The 18282-nt window shown below is 41.2% G+C and overlaps 1 protein-coding gene across 7 annotated transcripts in view; it reads right to left on the bottom strand.

The window, feature by feature from the left end:
* The window catches only part of FSIP1 (fibrous sheath interacting protein 1), a 136073-nt gene that overhangs the window by 94049 nt on the left and 23742 nt on the right, over window positions 1-18282 (bottom strand). For all 7 annotated transcript variants that reach the window (XM_072986294.2, XM_078391702.1, XM_072986296.2 and 4 more), the window contains 4 exons: window positions 16244-16342; window positions 15111-15229; window positions 12465-12575; window positions 8907-9071 (listed from right to left, as the gene is read on the bottom strand). In XM_072986294.2, coding sequence (XP_072842395.2) covers window positions 8907-9071; window positions 12465-12575; window positions 15111-15229; window positions 16244-16342 — 494 coding nt within the window. The remainder of the gene's footprint in view (window positions 1-8906; window positions 9072-12464; window positions 12576-15110; window positions 15230-16243; window positions 16343-18282) is intronic.

Genomic DNA, 18282 nt, shown 5'->3' with positions numbered 1-18282 from the left:
AAAAAAAGATGTTACCTACCTGTAACCATAGTTCTTCTAGTGGTCCTCTGTGAATTCATACAAATGGGGTTGTTCTGCTCTTGCGCTGAACTTCTCGGAAGAAAACATCCTTCCTGGTGGCTATAACATCTGCTAAAAGAGCCAGTGAGCTTGCTGCCCTCTGCTCTGATACACCTTTTACCCAATTTCATCCAGATAAAGTGACTTTATATTTTAATGTTTCCTTCTTACCTAAGATTGTGTCAGAATTTCATCTTAATCAACCAATTATATTACCATCCTTTTTCCAATCACCATCATCTCCTCTAGAGCACATGCTCCACATGCTCGACGTAAGACACTCTCTGGTATTCTATACTGACAGAACTAAGACTTTCAGAAAAACTAACAGGCTTTTAATATGCTTCCATCATCATCACAATGAAGGTCCAGCCACATCAGAATCCATTTCCAGATGGATAGTCCAGACTATATCATGACCTTTCAGGCAAATCACCTCCTGATCAACTGAATGCATACTCCACTAGAGCGCTGTCAATGTCTACTGCTTTCCAGCGTGGAATTGAGATTCCTAACATCTGTCATGCTGCAACATGGTCTACTCCATCGAACTTTGTCAGACACTATCGCCTAGATGTGAGAGCATGCAATGATGCTGAATTTGGCAGAGCTGTGTTGGCATCCTTCCTTCCGTGACTTCCCACCATCCGGTAAGTGAAGCTTGCTAGTCACCCATTTGTGTGTATTCACAGAGGCCACGAAGAAGAAAAAGAGGTTACCTACCTGTAACCATAGTTCTTCTAGTGGTCCTCTCTGAAGTCATACATCCCACCTTTCCTCCCCTCTGTCCATCATGGGTTATATTAAATGACTCTTCTGCCTGGCAGACAAATTTTAGGAACTGAATGGAATCTTGGGTGGGAGGAACACGTGCCCCACGGGGGAACATCCCACTAAATTGTTACTTTTAGCTCTAGAATCTTCTGAGAAGTTCAGCGCAGGCGCAGAACAACCCCATTCGTGTGAATTCAGAGGCCACAAAAAAGAACAAGAAAGGGGAAGAAAATTTATTTCTGATTCCTTTACTTTCAAGGAAACATTGGGCAAAAGAAAACAAGGGAGAAAAGAAAAAATTGCAGCAATTTAAGGAAACAACAGTAATTCTGTGTGAGTTTTCATAGTTCAAAATCTACTTCCTCAGACACAGAAGTGGATTTGTGATTATGAGATATAAGAAGTGGATTCTGAGCCACGAAAGTTCATACTAAAACAAAATGATAGTTTCCTTCCTGCCCCCCCTTTTTTCTTTAGTCAGCACGCTGAGACAGACAAATATGGGCACTCCTTTGGAAAAAGGAAACATTTGTTACCTATTTAATGCTCACAGTCCAGAATTGTGCTCTTGAGTCTATGGCCCTGGGCTACAAAATGCACATAGACACACCAGATTGTTCAAAAGAATAAGACTATAAATGTATAGGTTATACCAGCAGTATCCCTGGCACAACATCAGGAATAGATCCGCATCTACAGAAAACTCACAACATCAAAACACCAGCTACTTCTGGAGGTCAAACAGGAATGAAAAGAAGCTGGAGGCCAGAAAGTGACACAACTACTTTGTTACTCACTATCATCTAGGGACAAGGCTTCCAAGATAAGCCTTACCATGCTGTTGCCCCCACCTCCCTCAACTCCACTGGCCCCAGGAGGCTGGAAAAAAGGCTATTCATGCAGCATGGCACCCACTGTCCCCAGTTCAATGCTAAAAAACATGAGGTGGCTAAAATGTTAAATTGCAGCCACCCACATAGCATCCTGCAGCTGGGACTGCTTTCCCAGGCAAAACAGGAGATCTTACTTAGACTGAGCCCCATACAGTAGTGCCCCGCATAGCGACGATAATCCATTCCGAAAAAATCGTCGCTATCCTGATTCGACGCTATGCAGAACAAAAAAGCCCATAGGAATGCATTAAAACACATTTAATGCGTTCCTATGGGCAAAAAACTCAACGTTATGCGGAAATTCTCCATATGGCCACCATTTTCGCTGCCCAGTAAGCGAGGAAAGGGTGCAAAAACACAGCGGGTGGCCATTTTTTTTACCCAGCGGCCATTTTGGAACCGCCGATCAGCTTTTTTAAAAAACATCACTGTGCGAAAATCGGTAAGCGAAACAGCTTACCGATCGTTGCAAAGCGATGTTTTACCATTTAAAACATCGCAATGCGATCACTTTTGCGATTGCAAAAAACACATCGCTATGCAGATTCGTCATTAAATGAATCGCTCGTTAGGCGAGGCACCACTGTATTTATGCTGCTAAAGATAGGCTGGTCCCAGCCCATGAAATAGGAACAGAGTCAACTTTATTGGCATCGCCGACACACTCTTTTAATATTTTTAGGTGAAAGAAAATCTAACAAATGAATTGGGAAAGCAATTACAAGCCTACCTCCTGAACCTACCCCCAAAAAATGCTGTGTTGGAGGGAGGTGAATCAGCGGTCCGTATTTGAAAGAGTCAGAAGGAAAGAGAGAACGGAAAAATTTGTTGCGTGAGCAGAAGCTTACTTGATTAACATCAAATGAAACCTACTGAACCTATTATGTCATGCAAAGAAGTAACATACTTATTCCAATCATCCAAATATTTTGAAGTTGCATTTCTGCTGTGGAGAGATGACATTTTTCTCTGTATTCACTGCATTAGATGCAGTTTCTTCAGATAGTGCCTCAGCTGATCTTAATAAAATCATGCTCTATACAAGATGGCAGTTACAGAACAAAGAGAATGGAATACTGTATTTCAAAATAGATGGATGCAAGGTTCCCTCTAAGACGCACACCTGCACGCATAAACTCCCCTCCGTGCACCCTTCCTCCTTCTCCATGCACTAACAGCAATTGTTTTCAGCCCCTTGGGTTCCAGTTGCAACAGAACCCTGTGCAAGGGGCAGAGTCCTGCCCAGCAGGGCTTAAAATGAGAGGGAATATTGGATGGATGGCATCAGGTGCTGTCCTCTAGGTTCAGAAGATAGGCTACTAGAGTGCTAAATCTCTACATCCCAAAATTTTCCCTTTTTTGTAATCTTCTTGGATCTGGTAGTAATTCTGTCACAATCACCGACAAATCAACCTGCCTAGCAACCAGCTGTTCCAATTTTCTGGTCACAATTACAGACTTAACAATGCCTACATTGTGTACATAGGTCTGTTGCAGTTTAGCCTACATACTGAACATGGGATCCTCATTAACTGCACTTGATAATATAGATTATAGGACCTGGACATGGTGGTCTGGTTTACTACACTACTTCCAGCCATCTGTGATACTCTTAAAGATAACTATCTTTATAAGTACAGCTGAACAGAGTGTTTCATTTCACGTGAATGTGATCCTGAACAGCTGACTGATGATTTAAAGAAAATCTGTGAGATTTCAAGGCTGATAGAAACAAGATCACTTATGCATCATACAAAGAAAAGAATATGCATCAATTTTAAAAAGCACAAAATATTTGCATAAAGGTACTTATACTAATTTGTGTATATATGACAACTTAGAAACAGTTGTGCAGCAAGTTCTGGAGTCACCTGGAGCAACGTGGATGTGTGGTTGCAAGATATCTGAAAAAGTGAGAGAAACCAGGCTTGAAGGGACCGCATCCTCAGTCAAGCATGCTGTCCCACAGCTGTGGTAGATGCCATCAGCCCTAGGAGTTGCTGGACCTGTAGGACAGAGAACCAAGCGCCTAAAGAAAAGGAGCATAACAAATCATGCATTTTCACAGAGTTGTTGTCGGGGGGGGGGGAGCCTGCTTCAAGAAAGCATCCAAAGTTGCATTAATACAATTTACACATTGTGCAGGTTGCAAACTTGACTTCTCTGTGTTGACATTTAGTCCTAATGCTGACAAAGAGACAGTGATTCCCCCAAATGAAACCCTGAGAAAGTGTTGATGGTCTGACCGGATGCCAGCATGAAAATGAGCATCTTATGGTAAACCAACTCCCTGGATGTAACATGTGAATAACAGAGTCCAAGGAAGCCATATGGAATCTACGCAGAGTAATAAAAGAATTCAGGCTTCCAAAATCAAGGATGGGCCAAAGGCCTCCATCCTTTTTTGGGAGGTGGGGGTGGCCATAATGTGGCCTGTGACAGGGGTACAACAAATTCATAGCTGGTAGCTATGATAGCAAGTACCAAAGTGTTAGACATGAAGGAACACCAATTGGAAAAACAAGAGGTCAAACGGACTGATTGGTCAACGACAGAGAAGTCAGGTGCAGTAAAGAGACTGCTTAGTTTTGCAGTCCTGCCTGTGATTCTGTTGGTCAGGGCGCTGCCTGCCCACATGTCTAGGGGGTGGTGGCTGGTAACTTTGGGGTTGAGTACTTTGATGTTCCTGGGATGCCCTAGACTGGTAGGAACATCTCCAGGTACTTGTGGTTGTTAGGCTGCAAAAGACTGTGCCACTTTCCAGAGCTTCAGCAGGTTATCAAGAATAACAACAGTTTTCTGACTAAAAAGCCCTACACCATCAAACAGCAGGACCTCAACCTGCCAGCTGTTTAGATGCTGGTTTTATGGCATGTCGAGCAGCAATGCTCTTGTGACGTGCCCGCCCCATTGCCTCCTAGTGATATGGGAGGCCTTAACTGTAAAGGTGCACAGGAACTACCTGCAGAATGGGCAGTGCCAAATTCCATAAGTGGTGATGATAAGCACCCATGGCAGAGGAGTAACTGGCTACATGGCATACATGGCAGCCAGAAAATAAAAACGCCGACCAAAGAACTCCTTGTCTGTTAACAGTAAAGGAGGGTTACTATCTGTGGCAACTGATATGGGTGTAGAAAGACTGGTTGGAAAATCTTCCTCCCCCTGTTACTCATGTAAGTCCCAATCCTGAATAAGGTAAATCCTTCTAACGTTCAGGGGAGAAGTCTTTCCTAGCATGAGCCTGATCAAGTTCAGTCTCAATACAGTTGCCGGGACAGAGAAGGCTGAATGGGTTAACAGTGGGTTCAGTCAAGCCCATGGACACTTTGCTGCCGGAGCCAAGTTCGAGGGAGCACTGCACCTTTGAGCCATATGTCGAGGCACAAAGCACTCCCATACTGAATGGAAGGGACTGGTCCTGCACGAACTTGTTGGTGTGATAGGACCCTCCTGAGGAAAATTACTCGGGTCTACCTGACAGCGGCAGGGTTCTTGGACTCCTATGGGTCCTTTCCCAATGAGCCTACGCTGGCGCTGAGTGAACGAGCTCATTGATAAAAGAGGGCTGTTTCATGCCAAATTATCAGCCACAAAACAGGTGTCACACAAGTCAGGAATATCAGTGACAGGTGGGGTTGGCAGTGGGAGCTGCAGGAGGCCCTTTCTTTCCCCAAAGGCAAAGCCGAGGCATACCCTATGTTTCCAGAACATCATCAGTCTCGGCACTCAGCTCTCTCTGGAATTAGGAGCTGTATGAACGAGCCTATGATGCAAGAGGGCTGTTCCATGCCAACCTCCACAGAGGCTTTTACCCAGTCAGGAGAATCACTGACAGGTGGGGATGGTGACTGGAGCTGCAGGAGGCCCTTTTTTCTTCCAAGGGTAGGGCTACAGATGCCCAACTCACTGCAGGTATAACAGCTGTATGAACAAGCCCCTTGATGCAAGAGGGCTGTTCCACGCCAACCTCCAAAGAGGCTTTATCCCAGTCAGGAGAATCATTGACAAGTGGAGATGGCAGCAGGAGCTGCAGGGGGCCCTTTCCTCTTCCAAGGGCAAGCTAGGGCTGCTGGTGCCCAGCTCTCTGCAGAGTTAGCTCAGATGCTGTCCTCTTCTTTTTTGACACGAAGAGGAAGATTGCAAACAGGTGGATAGCTGTTGCTCTTGAGCCTGGGGTAACCTTGCTAAGAAGGTAAAAGAGACCTTATTTCTTTAAGAGGAAAAAGCCCTGAGGGCTCCAAAGCCGGCTTTGTAAAGCTTTTACAAAGAATATCTAACTCTGATTAGTGATCTTCTCCCAGGCAGAAGAAACAACTTGTTAATGAAGAAAGAACAAGGGGAGGTCAAAGAAAGGAAAGGAAAAGAATTAGGTTTTGTTTTACTTGCAAAGTTCCAAATGAAGCTGCTTCTACAGCAGCGATCAAACAAAGAAATGAAGCACTGGGCTGGGGGTGGAGGTATATAGCCAGGTATAGGGGAGGTTCCAGCACTAAATGCTTAAAGCAGTGAAAGTTTCCGAAACTGCTCTGTTCGAGTGCAGATTAGCCCACTAGTGTGTATTCACAGAAGCCACAAAGGAGAAAGTAGGACTTTAACATTTCTGCCTTTTCTTTGTCATCTGTTATCATCTTCCCATTCCCATTGAGTAGCTAAGTCACTGTTTCTTTTTTTCTGTATTTTGGTATGCACATACCTGAAAAATGCTTTTTGTAGCATCTCTTGCGAACTTCAGCTTGTTCTCAGATTTTGCCTTTCTAATATTATTCCTGCAATTTTTTGTGGCCTGGCCTTCCTGCCACTTCCTATATGTCTCTTTCTCTTTTTGTTCGTTTTCAGGTCCTCTCTGAGCTTTTTATTGACGCAGATTAGTCTTCCACCTTTCTTTCTTGTTGGAGTTGTTTGTAGTTGTGCCTTCAGAATTTCCTTTTCAATAAACTTCCACACGTCTCGGACTCCTTTTCTTATTAGGATCTCCTGCCATGGGGCCTTATTTATCATCGTTATGAGTTGATTAAAATAGATTTTTCTAAAATCGAACATGCAGGCTATATTCTTCTTTGGTTTCCTTTCAAGTTAATATATACCTTACAGTTGTGGCTAGGTATACTTTGGAACCACAAAACGAAGCATCCACACCAGAATCAAAGAACATGAGAGACACTACAGACTAAAACAACCGGAAAAATCGGCAGTAACTGAACATGCCCTAAAACAAGCTGGACATGAAATTCTATTTCAAAATACTGAAATACTGGACAACACCAGCAATCGTTACATTAGACTGCACAGGGAAGCCACTGAAATCCACAAACACCAGCAGAGCTTCAACAAAAAAGAAGAAAGTTTAAAACTCAACAAAGCTTGGCTCCCAGCACTGAAAAATACAGCCTGCAAAAGGTCAACGAACTCTAGCCAGCCACAAGGACCGGTGATCACTACACACAAAAGACCAGCTAATGACACCCATCAATCACAGTGACAGATAATCTCTCCTCCCTATCACAACAAAACACCGACAACAAAAACACATATCACCAATCTCCTGAAAAGGACAAAAGCTGCTCCCACAGCTATAAATACTCCACTCCGAAACAAACTGCACCAGAGCACAGAGTGCTACTCCTGTCCTCTGAAGATGCCGGCCACAGAGATTGGCGAAACGTTAGGAAGAACAACCTTCAGAACACAGCCAAAAAGCCTGAAAAACCCACAACCATCCTCATGTATTTCTGTGCAAGAATTTTTTTAACATATACTGTAACTCCATCCCTCTTTCTATTCCTTCTTTTCTTTTTGAATAATTAAATCCTTCAACTGTCATATTCCAGTCATGGGAATCATCCCACCAAATTTCAATTATCTCTATCAGGTCATATTTACCCTCCTCAACTAAGATTACCAGTTCTTCTTGATTGTTTCCCATGCTTCTGGAATACATGGGAAATATATGTATAGTATATGTGTGTATGTGTGCGCGTGTGCTCTGACAATCCCAAATGCATATCTTCACATCTTATTCTGACAGTTCCAAGCTTAATCTGAGCCACTTTCTTCCAATTAGCCTCTTCAACTAATGTCTCCTCTTTGCTCCAAAAATAAGGCATTTTCCCATAAAACTGAAGTGGCTCAATGCCCAGGAAGGATAATAATCAGTTCTGGACCAGTGACAGCTTTGAGGTCCACTGGCTCTTGGAAGTACAGCAGAATTAGACTTTTGCTTTCAGGCATATTCCAAGGCATTAGAGTAACACAAGGAAACTTCCTTTGATTATTGTTCTACAAATGATGACAGTGTGTGAAAGTCAAGAACCCAAGAAGTTTGTGTTAACCTTTTGTTCATTTTGCTCATTTTATACTGCCTTACTAGCAATCAATTGATCTTAATGGGTTTAAGTTAATGATTAGTTATAGTTATAGTTCTAAATTCCAAAAAATACACTAATAGCTATAACAGCTGCAATTTTTTTAAAAAATAACTTTTATTTATTTATTTATTTACAAGATTTTTTTCACCGCGCCATTACCAATGGTCTCTGTAACTAAATGTTAGTTATCTTTTAAAAAATAATTACTTTTAATTACTTAGAAACTATGGAATTACTTAAAGCTATGGAAGTATGGAATAATCTGTGGTATAAACATAATGAAATCTGATAAGACAATTCTGCATGTGTAATTGCAACAATGTCATCAGCAGTGGCAAATCGCCACTTATTAAAGCTTTCCTTGAATCAGGAACTTTGTTGCATTGTGTACACTTGTGTTCACCTTGAAATTACCTTTATTCAGCAGCAAGTTGCTGCTAGTGATGATATCATTCCCACTGCACATGAGGAACTGTATAACAGGATTTTAGCTACTGTCTTCATGTCAAGCTCACTACTGTGTCAACATCCACAACTGACACAGTAATGGCTTGTGTTGTGGCAAAGACACAGCATAAGCCAGTATTTAAAACATGCAACATTCTTTCCCCACCTTTTAGTGAGGCCTCTGTTCTTAACTATATTCCCTTCATTCCAGGCATTGAATTTTCTGGTCCTCAGAAGCATCTTCTCTTGGATGATAGAAATGGTCATCCAGTGGATGGTCATAGATGGGGTTTTTAAAAATGTGATTAAATATAATTTCAAAGCAGTCAAAATCACTACATTACAAGGCATACTTGTACTGTACCTGAAAAATCTGTTTGGAGATTTCTGAACAGGAACTCTGAATGGAAGAGAGATCTTCATTGGAAAATGTTACTTTGAGTTTAGCATTGATTTCTTTAAGGTGGTGATATTCCATTGGTTCAGGTGTGTATCCCTCACCTGGTAGCAAATTGTCAGCTGCTTCTTCCTACAGAGAAGAATAAAGGAATAATGTACATTCCAAAATGGCAGAACAAATTAAAAAGTTGCTGTTGTTACATGTCATCCGCTCTAATTTATGGTGACCCCATGAATGAGCAATCTACAAAATGTCCTATCCTCAACTACTGTACTCTCCTCAGTTTTTGCAAACTCATGCCTGTGACTTCCTTTAGGGAGTCAGTCCATCTCATATTTGGTCTTCCTCTTTACCTGCTGCTTTCTACCTTTCCCAGCATTATTGTTTTTTCCATATAATCCTACCTTTGCATGTTATGCATAAAGTAGGACATTAAAAAGTACCATAGTGATACCTTCTTTATAAAAATTTGTTGGTAGAAAATAAATGCAGAATCTGATTTGAAAATGTACACATATTAAAACCTTCAGCAGAGCACGTCAGCACTGATTACAAATAATGTACTGTATAGAAAAGTAAACTTTGGGAAATTATTTTCTGTAGCAAAAGTCTGAAATCTCAATACTGTACTGCACAAATGATCAAACCAAAAATATGTTGATGTTAAGATAATGTATGTAATTTTTGCTTGCATTTTCATTGAGACTTTTGATGAGGCTCTGTAGACTTTAATCTGCCTTTGGAATGGCAATTTGTCAAATACGTCTGATGCCAATATATACCCAAATGATTAAATCAGAATACATTTTTCTAACAGCATGGTAAAAATACTTACTGTTACACAAATAGAGAGCTTTAGATGCATTCTAATTATGGAAAAATAGAAGGTCAAAACATTTTAATAATAAGCTTTTATAATCTTTAACACAAAAATCTCCATTATTATATTTTCAATCTACAGAACAAATAATTATTCAACACAGGTACATCCTCTTTTGGCACATAACTGGAAATTCTTTGCAGTGCCTTCATGAGGCAAAACGTTCCTGACATATGAGTGTAGTAATGAAGGAAAACTACACAATGCTGTAGAATTCAGTGTAGTTACCGATCATTCTAAAGCAGGTAGTTAGATCACCAATACCAGTTTAGCAAGTTCCACACTTGCAGTTATAGTTAAGAAGGAAAGTGGGTACTAGAAAACACAATGCATATTTTAATCTTGGCACTCAAGATCTACCATATTTTTGGCTCCATAAAACGCACTCCCACCCAAAAAAAGTGGGGGGAAGTCTGTGCATCTTATGGAGCGAAGGCTGCGATTTCGCCCCCACTGGCCCTATGGGGGAACGTCGCAAGGGTCCGAGTGAGCCTTCCAGGACCCTTGCGACGCTCCCCTACCCCCCATGGGGCAAGTGGGGGCGAAATTGCGATCTTCCAGGTCCTGGAAGCTGGTGATTTCGCCCGCGCTGGCCTCATGGGGGGGAGCGTCGTAAGGGTCCTGGAAGGCTCACTCGGACCCTTGCGATGCTTCCACCACGGGGCCAGTGCGGGCAAAATCGCCAGCTTCCAGGTGGGGGGAGCGTCACAAGGGTCCTGGAAGGCTCACTCGGACCCTTGTGACGCTCCTTCCACCCTCCACGGGGCCAGCGCGGGTGAAATCGCCAGCTTCCAGGGCGATTTCACCCCCCTGGCCCCGTGGGGTGGGGAGAGCATCGCAAGGGACTGAGTGAGCCTTCCAGGACCCTTGAAATGCTCCCCCCACCCCCATGGGGCCAGCGTGGGTTAAATTGTCACCTTCTGGGAGTCTTTTGAGGCTTGGGAAGCTTCATAAGACTCCCAGAAGGTGGCGATTTCGTGCCCTCTGACCCCCGGGGGGCAGGGTGAGTCTCTAAAGGGTCCTAAGGTGTGTTCCAGGACCCTTTAGAGACTCACCCTGCCATCCGCCGGGCCAGAGGGGGCGAAATTGCCACCTTCTGGGACTTTTCTGAAGCTTCCCAAGCCTCAGAAGAGACCAGAAGGTGGCGATTTCGCCCCCTCTGACCCCTGGGGGCCAGAGGGGGTGAAATCTGGGGGCCTCTGGGGGGCAGGGTGAGCCTCCAAACGGTCCTAGGGTGTGTTCCATAAGATGGACCTCTCCATAAGGCTCACCAATTTTTAGGAGAAGAAAAGAGATTATTTTTCCTGTTTTCTTCTCCTAAAAATTTGGTGCATCTTATGGAGAGGTGCGTCTTATGGAGCAAAAAATACGGTAAATTTCACGGCAGGAGGTCCACACAAAAAAGGAAACGCAGAAAGCCTCACTCACACCCAACATGTTCCTGGCCTAGAATGATTATAATAACTGAATATAGCTGAAAGAATAGATGCCACGGTTTTGTAAGAAATAAGACTTTCAATAAGTAATAATTTAGCATTTTTCAGTTTATAAAAATGACTAATGTTTGTTTGTTTGCTTACTTATGTATATGATTTATATTCTACCTTTCTCCCCATGGAAGACTCAATATTGCAACTAAAGAGTCACTAGCCTGTAGGCATACTAACCGTAATCATTTGTACAGCTTTTGGAGGGTTCCTGATTCTTCCAAACATCATCACAATCAGGGACAAAAAAAGTGCATGATTTCTCTCAAAGAGAAAAAAATGGCATTCCTGGAAGCTTCTAGCAGTACTGATTCTTCTCTAAAGGAAGGCTATATGAGTATTAAGAGGAGGTTGTTGATTATAGTTTTTTTTCAAAACCAGATCTGACCTTCTGGCCATGTTGTGGTTTTGGGGGGTGGGATTAAAAATGCATGTTTGGAGGAGGTGCAACCGGCAGCAGAGGGGGAATGGACAACATTAACCTCAAGGCCCACTGATGTTAACTACCATTGACATAGAGAACTGCTGAAATATAATCCTAGAAATGTCAAAAGAATCAACAATGGAAAACAGAGGAAGTGACTGAAGCCACTTCCTTAGCAAAGAAAGTATGTGCAAAAACATGAAATGAAAAATGTAATGATTAGACCCGTATGTTATGGATGGATTTCTTCAGCTCCTCTGGCCTCTTCTTAAACATTAAGGTTATTATTCAGTATAGTTCAACTATGAATAAGGTGAACAGGATTGCTCTGCAAGGTTCTTTCCAGGTGCAAAGCTTTTTTCACATTATGGTATTACTTTTGGGGGGTTTGTTGATTACAAAATTGCTGTGCAGCACCAATATAACTCATTCTATTAAGCAATTTTTTTCGGCAAAAAAGAGAGCCATATCTTGTCCACATCAGTGGGTCTGGTTAGATGTTTTGCCTATTGTTTAGTTTTATGTTGTAAACTCCCCAGAGTGGTCTTTGGTTAGATAGGCGATATATAAATCAAATAAGTCAGTAAGTAAATAAATAGACCTCTATACTGTTGTCCTACCCACTTCAAACACACAAAGTTGCCCATCTCAGTTTTCCATCATTCACAACAGGTACTTCTTGATCTGTTTTAACAGTGAATGAATTTGAATATATATTAATTATTTCATACCTCAATGACCTGAAGTTCAGTGCCCTCAGTCTCAGCCTCTTCAAGCAACTCTGACAGCCTATTCTTCTCCTCCTCTAGCATAACCACTTGGTTTGCTGCATCCTTCACTAACTGGAAAAAGAGAGGAATTTTGAAACTGGCTTAGAAAATTAACAAAACATTTATGAGATTCTTACTTCTATTAAGAACTACTGTAAGCCTTGGGATGTGTTCTCTTTGTCCCAGCAGACACCGGTATATATCATTTGATACATTGACACCTATTGTTGTTGTTTAGTCGTTTAGTCGTGTCCGACTCTTCGTGACCCCATGGACCAGAGCACACCAGGCCCTCCTGGGCCCTCACACTTTCCCAACATCAGCATATTTTCCAGGGTGTCTTCTCTTCTCATGAGATGGCCAAAGTATTGGAGCCTCACTTCAGGATCTGTCCTTCCAGTGAGCACTCAGGATTGATTTCCTTCAGAATGGATAGGTTTGTTCTCCTTGCAGTCCAGGGGACTCTCAAGAGTCTCCTCCAGCACCACAATTCAAAAGCATCAATTCTTCGGCGGTCAGCTTTCTCTATGGTCCAGCTCTCACTTCCGTACATCACTACAGGAAAAACCATAGCTTTGACTATTCGTACTTTTGTTGGCAAGGTGATGTCTGTGCTTTTAAAGATGCTGTCGAGGTTTGTCATCGCTTTGACACCTATCAGTCAAGCCTGATTCTCTATCTTGAGACCAAATTTAACTGCAAATATTACAGTTTAAAATATCTAGCCAAATTTTCAACTTTGAAGCTTCTTCCCCATCCAGTGCTTTTTGTTCCTACCACACGGTCTGATAAAATATTGTGAGGAACTCAGAATGTTGCACGTAACTGTGGAACTATAGCTGCTCATAACAAACATGTTGTCACCTGTAGGATTTGGAGTTTGTTTGGCAATTATGAATCAACAAAGTTACCTATACTTTAGTATTACCTCGGCTACAATATTATTTTATTATTCTCTAATTTTTTTAAAAAAACTCATCTTTATTATTGCTATTCCTTTAAATTAATAAAGTAATAGAAGGAAATACTTGTAATGGTATCTATGCTAACACATACTTAACAAACAGTATTAACAGGATCCAAAGAATTTTATTAGGAGGTGAAAAACTAAATGTTTTTGAAAGATAAATGTAGTTTTCACAGACAATGGGTAAGCTGAATGCTTAACCAATCAAAAAATGAATCAATACATTAGGGCCAAAAGTAGACCAATGGTTTAAGCAAAATGAGGCAATAATTAGAGCCTTAGAGCAGAGATCCCTAACTTTTGTGAATCTAAAATATAGAACTTGGAGGAGAGCTTAACTGATACAATTGTTGTTGTTTTTTATTTGTTGTCGTGTCCGATTCTTTGTGACCCCATAGACCAGAGCACGCCAGGCCTTCCTGTCTTCCACATACCAAGGGTATGGAGGGATTGCCTTTTCTACCTGTTTCTTCCCATCCCACTAATCCAGAGAACACTGATCAAAATTCGTCAAGTACAAGCCAATGCCATTTTAGTAGCCCCATGGTGGCCTTGGCAATCATGGTTTAAGACACTCAATTGAGTTCCTACGACTGCCGTCTGTTCCACATCTATTCACACAGGATGCAGGCAACATCTGCCATCCAGATCTGGACTCGTTACATCTTACACCTTGGAGGATTCTCCCAGGATAAAAGAGGTTTTAGACAAGGTTAGAAAACCATCAACACAACTATTACATTGTTACAAATGGAACAATTTTCTAATATTTGCTGAATCTAGGAACTTGTCACCTGTACCAGTTTCCCTTAATACTCTTCTCACATTTTTGCGCCATCTATTCAACCAAGGTTTAGCCTTTTCTACTCTCAAAGTTTATATATCTGCAATTGTATTTTACAGTGGACCCTCGACTTACAAGCGGCTCAACTTACAGGCTTTTCGAGTTACAGACTTCTCTGGCCACAAAATTTAGGTTCGACTTGCAGCCGGAGAATCGACCTAAAGAACAGGTAAAAACCAAAATGGAACAAAAACAGAACAAAAATGGCCAGTGATGGATTAATCGGTTTTCAATGCATTGTAGGGCAATGGAGACTCGACCTACAGATTTTTCGACCTGCAGCCACCGTTTCAATACGGATTAATTCCGTAAATGGAGGGTCCACTGTACCAACCTGTTGGATCGGACTCATCACGTTTATTGAAGGAAATCAACCCTGAGTGCTCACTGGAAGGACAGATCCTGAAGCTGAGGCTCCAATACTTTGGCCATCTCATGAGAAGAGAAGACTCCCTGGAAAAGACCCTGATGTTGGGAAAATGTGAAGGCAAGAGGAGAAGGGGACGACAGAGGACGAGATGGATGGACAGTGTCATCGAAGCGACCAACCTGAATTTGACCAAACTCGGGGAGGCAGTGGAAGATAGGAGGGCCTGGCGTGCTCTGGTCCATGGGGTCACGAAGAGTCGGACACAATTTAACGACTAAACAATAACAACAATACCAGACAACTACTGTAACAAAATTAATCACTCACTATTAATTTCTAAATTAACATTATGAGACTTGATAAAGAGTTCCAATTCTGAGTTTTGCAACATAGGCCCTTGTTTTGCAACATAGGCCATTAACATACCTCTATGTTCTTTTTAACAAAGTCAGGAGGCTTTTTACAACTTGTTTTGGTTTTTTGGTGCATGTTTTCTATTTTCTTTATTGAGCTTCTGGCTCCTCCTTCAAACAAATAACTTTCACCTAAGAAAATATCGGAAAAGTTGAATTGAGCAAGAGCCAATTAATTCTACCATAACTAAGACCAACTACTCATATTAGGAGTAGTGAAACTTCAATTTCACTACTTCTAGTATGAAAATCGCATAATTCTATATCATTAGCATTCAATTATCTGAACAACTGCTTCAATAATATTCCTAACAAAATTATCCAGACTTCAATGCAACCCATTGGTTATAATGGTGTATTCAGTTTGCAGGCAAGTAAACAATGCGACAGAAAAGGCAGTAAAATGTAAACAATGATCTGCATCAGGGCTTTTCTCTTTCCAAACAAAAGAGCTCCTTCTATTTGTGAAGGAAACCGGGATCTTGCAGCAATTCCCTACTAGAAGAGGGGAAAGGAGAATGATTTTTGCCAATTCCTCCTTCACTATTCAGCATTTAGTGCCACTTCACATACTATTCATGAGAGCCTCCCAGTCATACACAGCAAATTGTGGGAAGCATGAGGACATCAGTGAAAAATCACCTCCTTGTTTCAATATATGGGATTAGACAATATTTAGTGTTCTTCCCCTTGTAACCATGGGTTCAATCCCATGTTTCAACTACTTCCCACTGATCCTTCAGGTATAAACTCAAGACATACATATAACCACTAAATTACTCTGTTTTCCCAAAAATAAGATTTAACCAGAAAATATGCCATAGTATGATTTTTCAGGATGCTCGTAATATAAGCCCTACCTCAAAAATAAGCCCCAATTCAGTGAAACCCCACTCTCCTCCATTGTGCATCAACCAGAAGAAGATGACATGACTGTATTTGAATAAATGTGGATTGTTGTACATGAAGAAACAAAACATCCCCTGAAAATAATCCCGAACGCATTTTTTGGAAAAAAAATTTGTCTTATTTTTGGGGAAACACAAGTAGGAAAAACATAAAACATACCTTTTTTCTCAAAGACACAGTGATTTTTCTTTTTAAATAACTGTATTCTAGGGTAAAAAAAACTGATATAGTTTTTACCTTGCTTGGTGGTTCTTCTGTCACATTCATAATTTTCTGGATGTATCTGTGTGTGAAATACACTAACAAACATTTCAGCTTCTTCAACAGCAAAAGATTCTGTTAATAAAATATAGTGTTAAATGCTAGGCATCTTTTTTTTTAGAGCTGGACCATGAAAAGTCAAAATAGCCATGGTGACATCCAATATCCAGAATGGATAAGAAAAAGATATATATATTTTTTTGCAACAAAAAAATTCCCAATCATATATTCATCAGTGCCAGTAAAAATATATTTGTTACATATCTGTAGGAATGTAAACTTGACGAATTTCACAGAGAAGATTGGCATTAGGTCTACTAATTTGGTGTGGAAATAGGAGGTGCCTGCACAGAGTATCCCACCTCTACACTAACAGTTATTTCAAATTCCTGATAGGTGTGGTGAAAAGGGGGTGTTAGTGTGATGCCCTCATTCTGCTTAAAATGATAAGCTGAGAAACACCTACCGTAGTATCATTAACAGCTTATTCTATACTCATTCTTATAAGTAGGCAAGCTTTTGCTAACAATTAAGTTTTTAAATACAGTGGTGCCTCACACAACGATGTTAATTGGTTCAAAAAAAATCAACGTTGTGTGAAACATCGTTCTGTGAAACACCATTTCTCATAGGAATGCATTGAAAACCGGTTAATCCGTTCCAATTGGAACGGATTGCCATCGCTGAGTGAAAATCCCCATAGGAAACATCGCTGTGTGAAACAATGTTTCCTTCATTGCAATGTATTGAAGCCGACTCAATACATTCCAATGGCTTTGCGAAGTCCTTTTTCGCTCCTGTAAAAGTGTCTTACAATGTTTGGAAGCTGTTTTAAATGATTGCAATGGTTAGTCCACCTCCTGAAACCTACGCAAACTGATTTTGGTGTTGTTCTGACACTTCGTTAATTTATGATGATTTTTTGTTTTTTCCATTGGAAACCATTGGATGGTCTGCCTAATGGTTTCCAATGGAGAAAATTCAAAAAATCATCATAAATTAACGAAGTGTCAGAACAACACCAAAATCAGTTTGCATAGGTTTCAGGAGGTGGACTAACCATTGCAATCATTTAAAACAGCTTCCAAACATTGTAAGACACTTTTACAGGAGTGAAAAGGGAGATTGTTGTGTGAAAATCCCCCATAGGAAACATCGCTGTGTGAGGCAGCAAATTTGACAGAAAAAGGCATCGTTGTGTGAATTCATCGTTGTGTGAGGCACTCATTGTGCGAGGCACCACTGTATATTATATTCATCTCCTGCAAACTCTAGAGATTCTATTTTTTCAGAATAATTTTCATTCTCAGCCTGCATTTAAAATACTTAAGCAAAGAAATACCTCTTTCCACTGTTTGAACTAGCTACTGATCACATGCATCCCATGTTTCAGTTAATGATCAGCTAAAACATATAAAAGTGGTAAGGAACCAGTTGTTCACCAACAACTCAATAAAACATTCATACAAGAATCAAAAAGACAGACATAATGAGTAACGCAAGCTTTTTGGAGCAGATATACTGCAGGAACAGTACCTGAGGTACTTGAGATCCTACATGAGACCTAATAATAAACTGAAGCAAAATGGAGATTATTATTGACTGAGTGGTTCACCTACCCAGGAGAAATGACATTCATGAATTCAGTAAGGTGACACATCCCCCCGACAGCCTTACATCTTGAGGCGCTTATTGATATATCCTCAGTAGTCTTTGTCTATTAGCTTTGTCTGATTGTGAGTTAACATAACTGTCTCTTAACTCGGGCATCACAAAAGAGTTCACCATCAGAGGCTCACTCCAAACCATTTGCAATCTGTGGGCTTTCTTGTGGGCCACCTCAGACTGGGACATATGGTGCCGCAACAGAGGTGCCGGCCCTACTCTCCCTCCATGGGCATTTCTGGCTGAGGTATCACCGCTGGTTTGGCCCCTTCTTCCACCGATCTTCCTTCTTGGGATAGACAGACAAAATCCATTCCACTGGTTCTGCTTCCCCCAGCTGCACTACCAAT

This window comes from Pogona vitticeps, chromosome 1 (genome assembly GCF_051106095.1).
Source record: "Pogona vitticeps strain Pit_001003342236 chromosome 1, PviZW2.1, whole genome shotgun sequence".
Lineage (NCBI taxonomy): Eukaryota > Metazoa > Chordata > Lepidosauria > Squamata > Agamidae > Pogona > Pogona vitticeps.
Note: the sequence above shows the minus strand (reverse complement) of the source record. Positions and strands in the feature narration are given on the sequence as shown.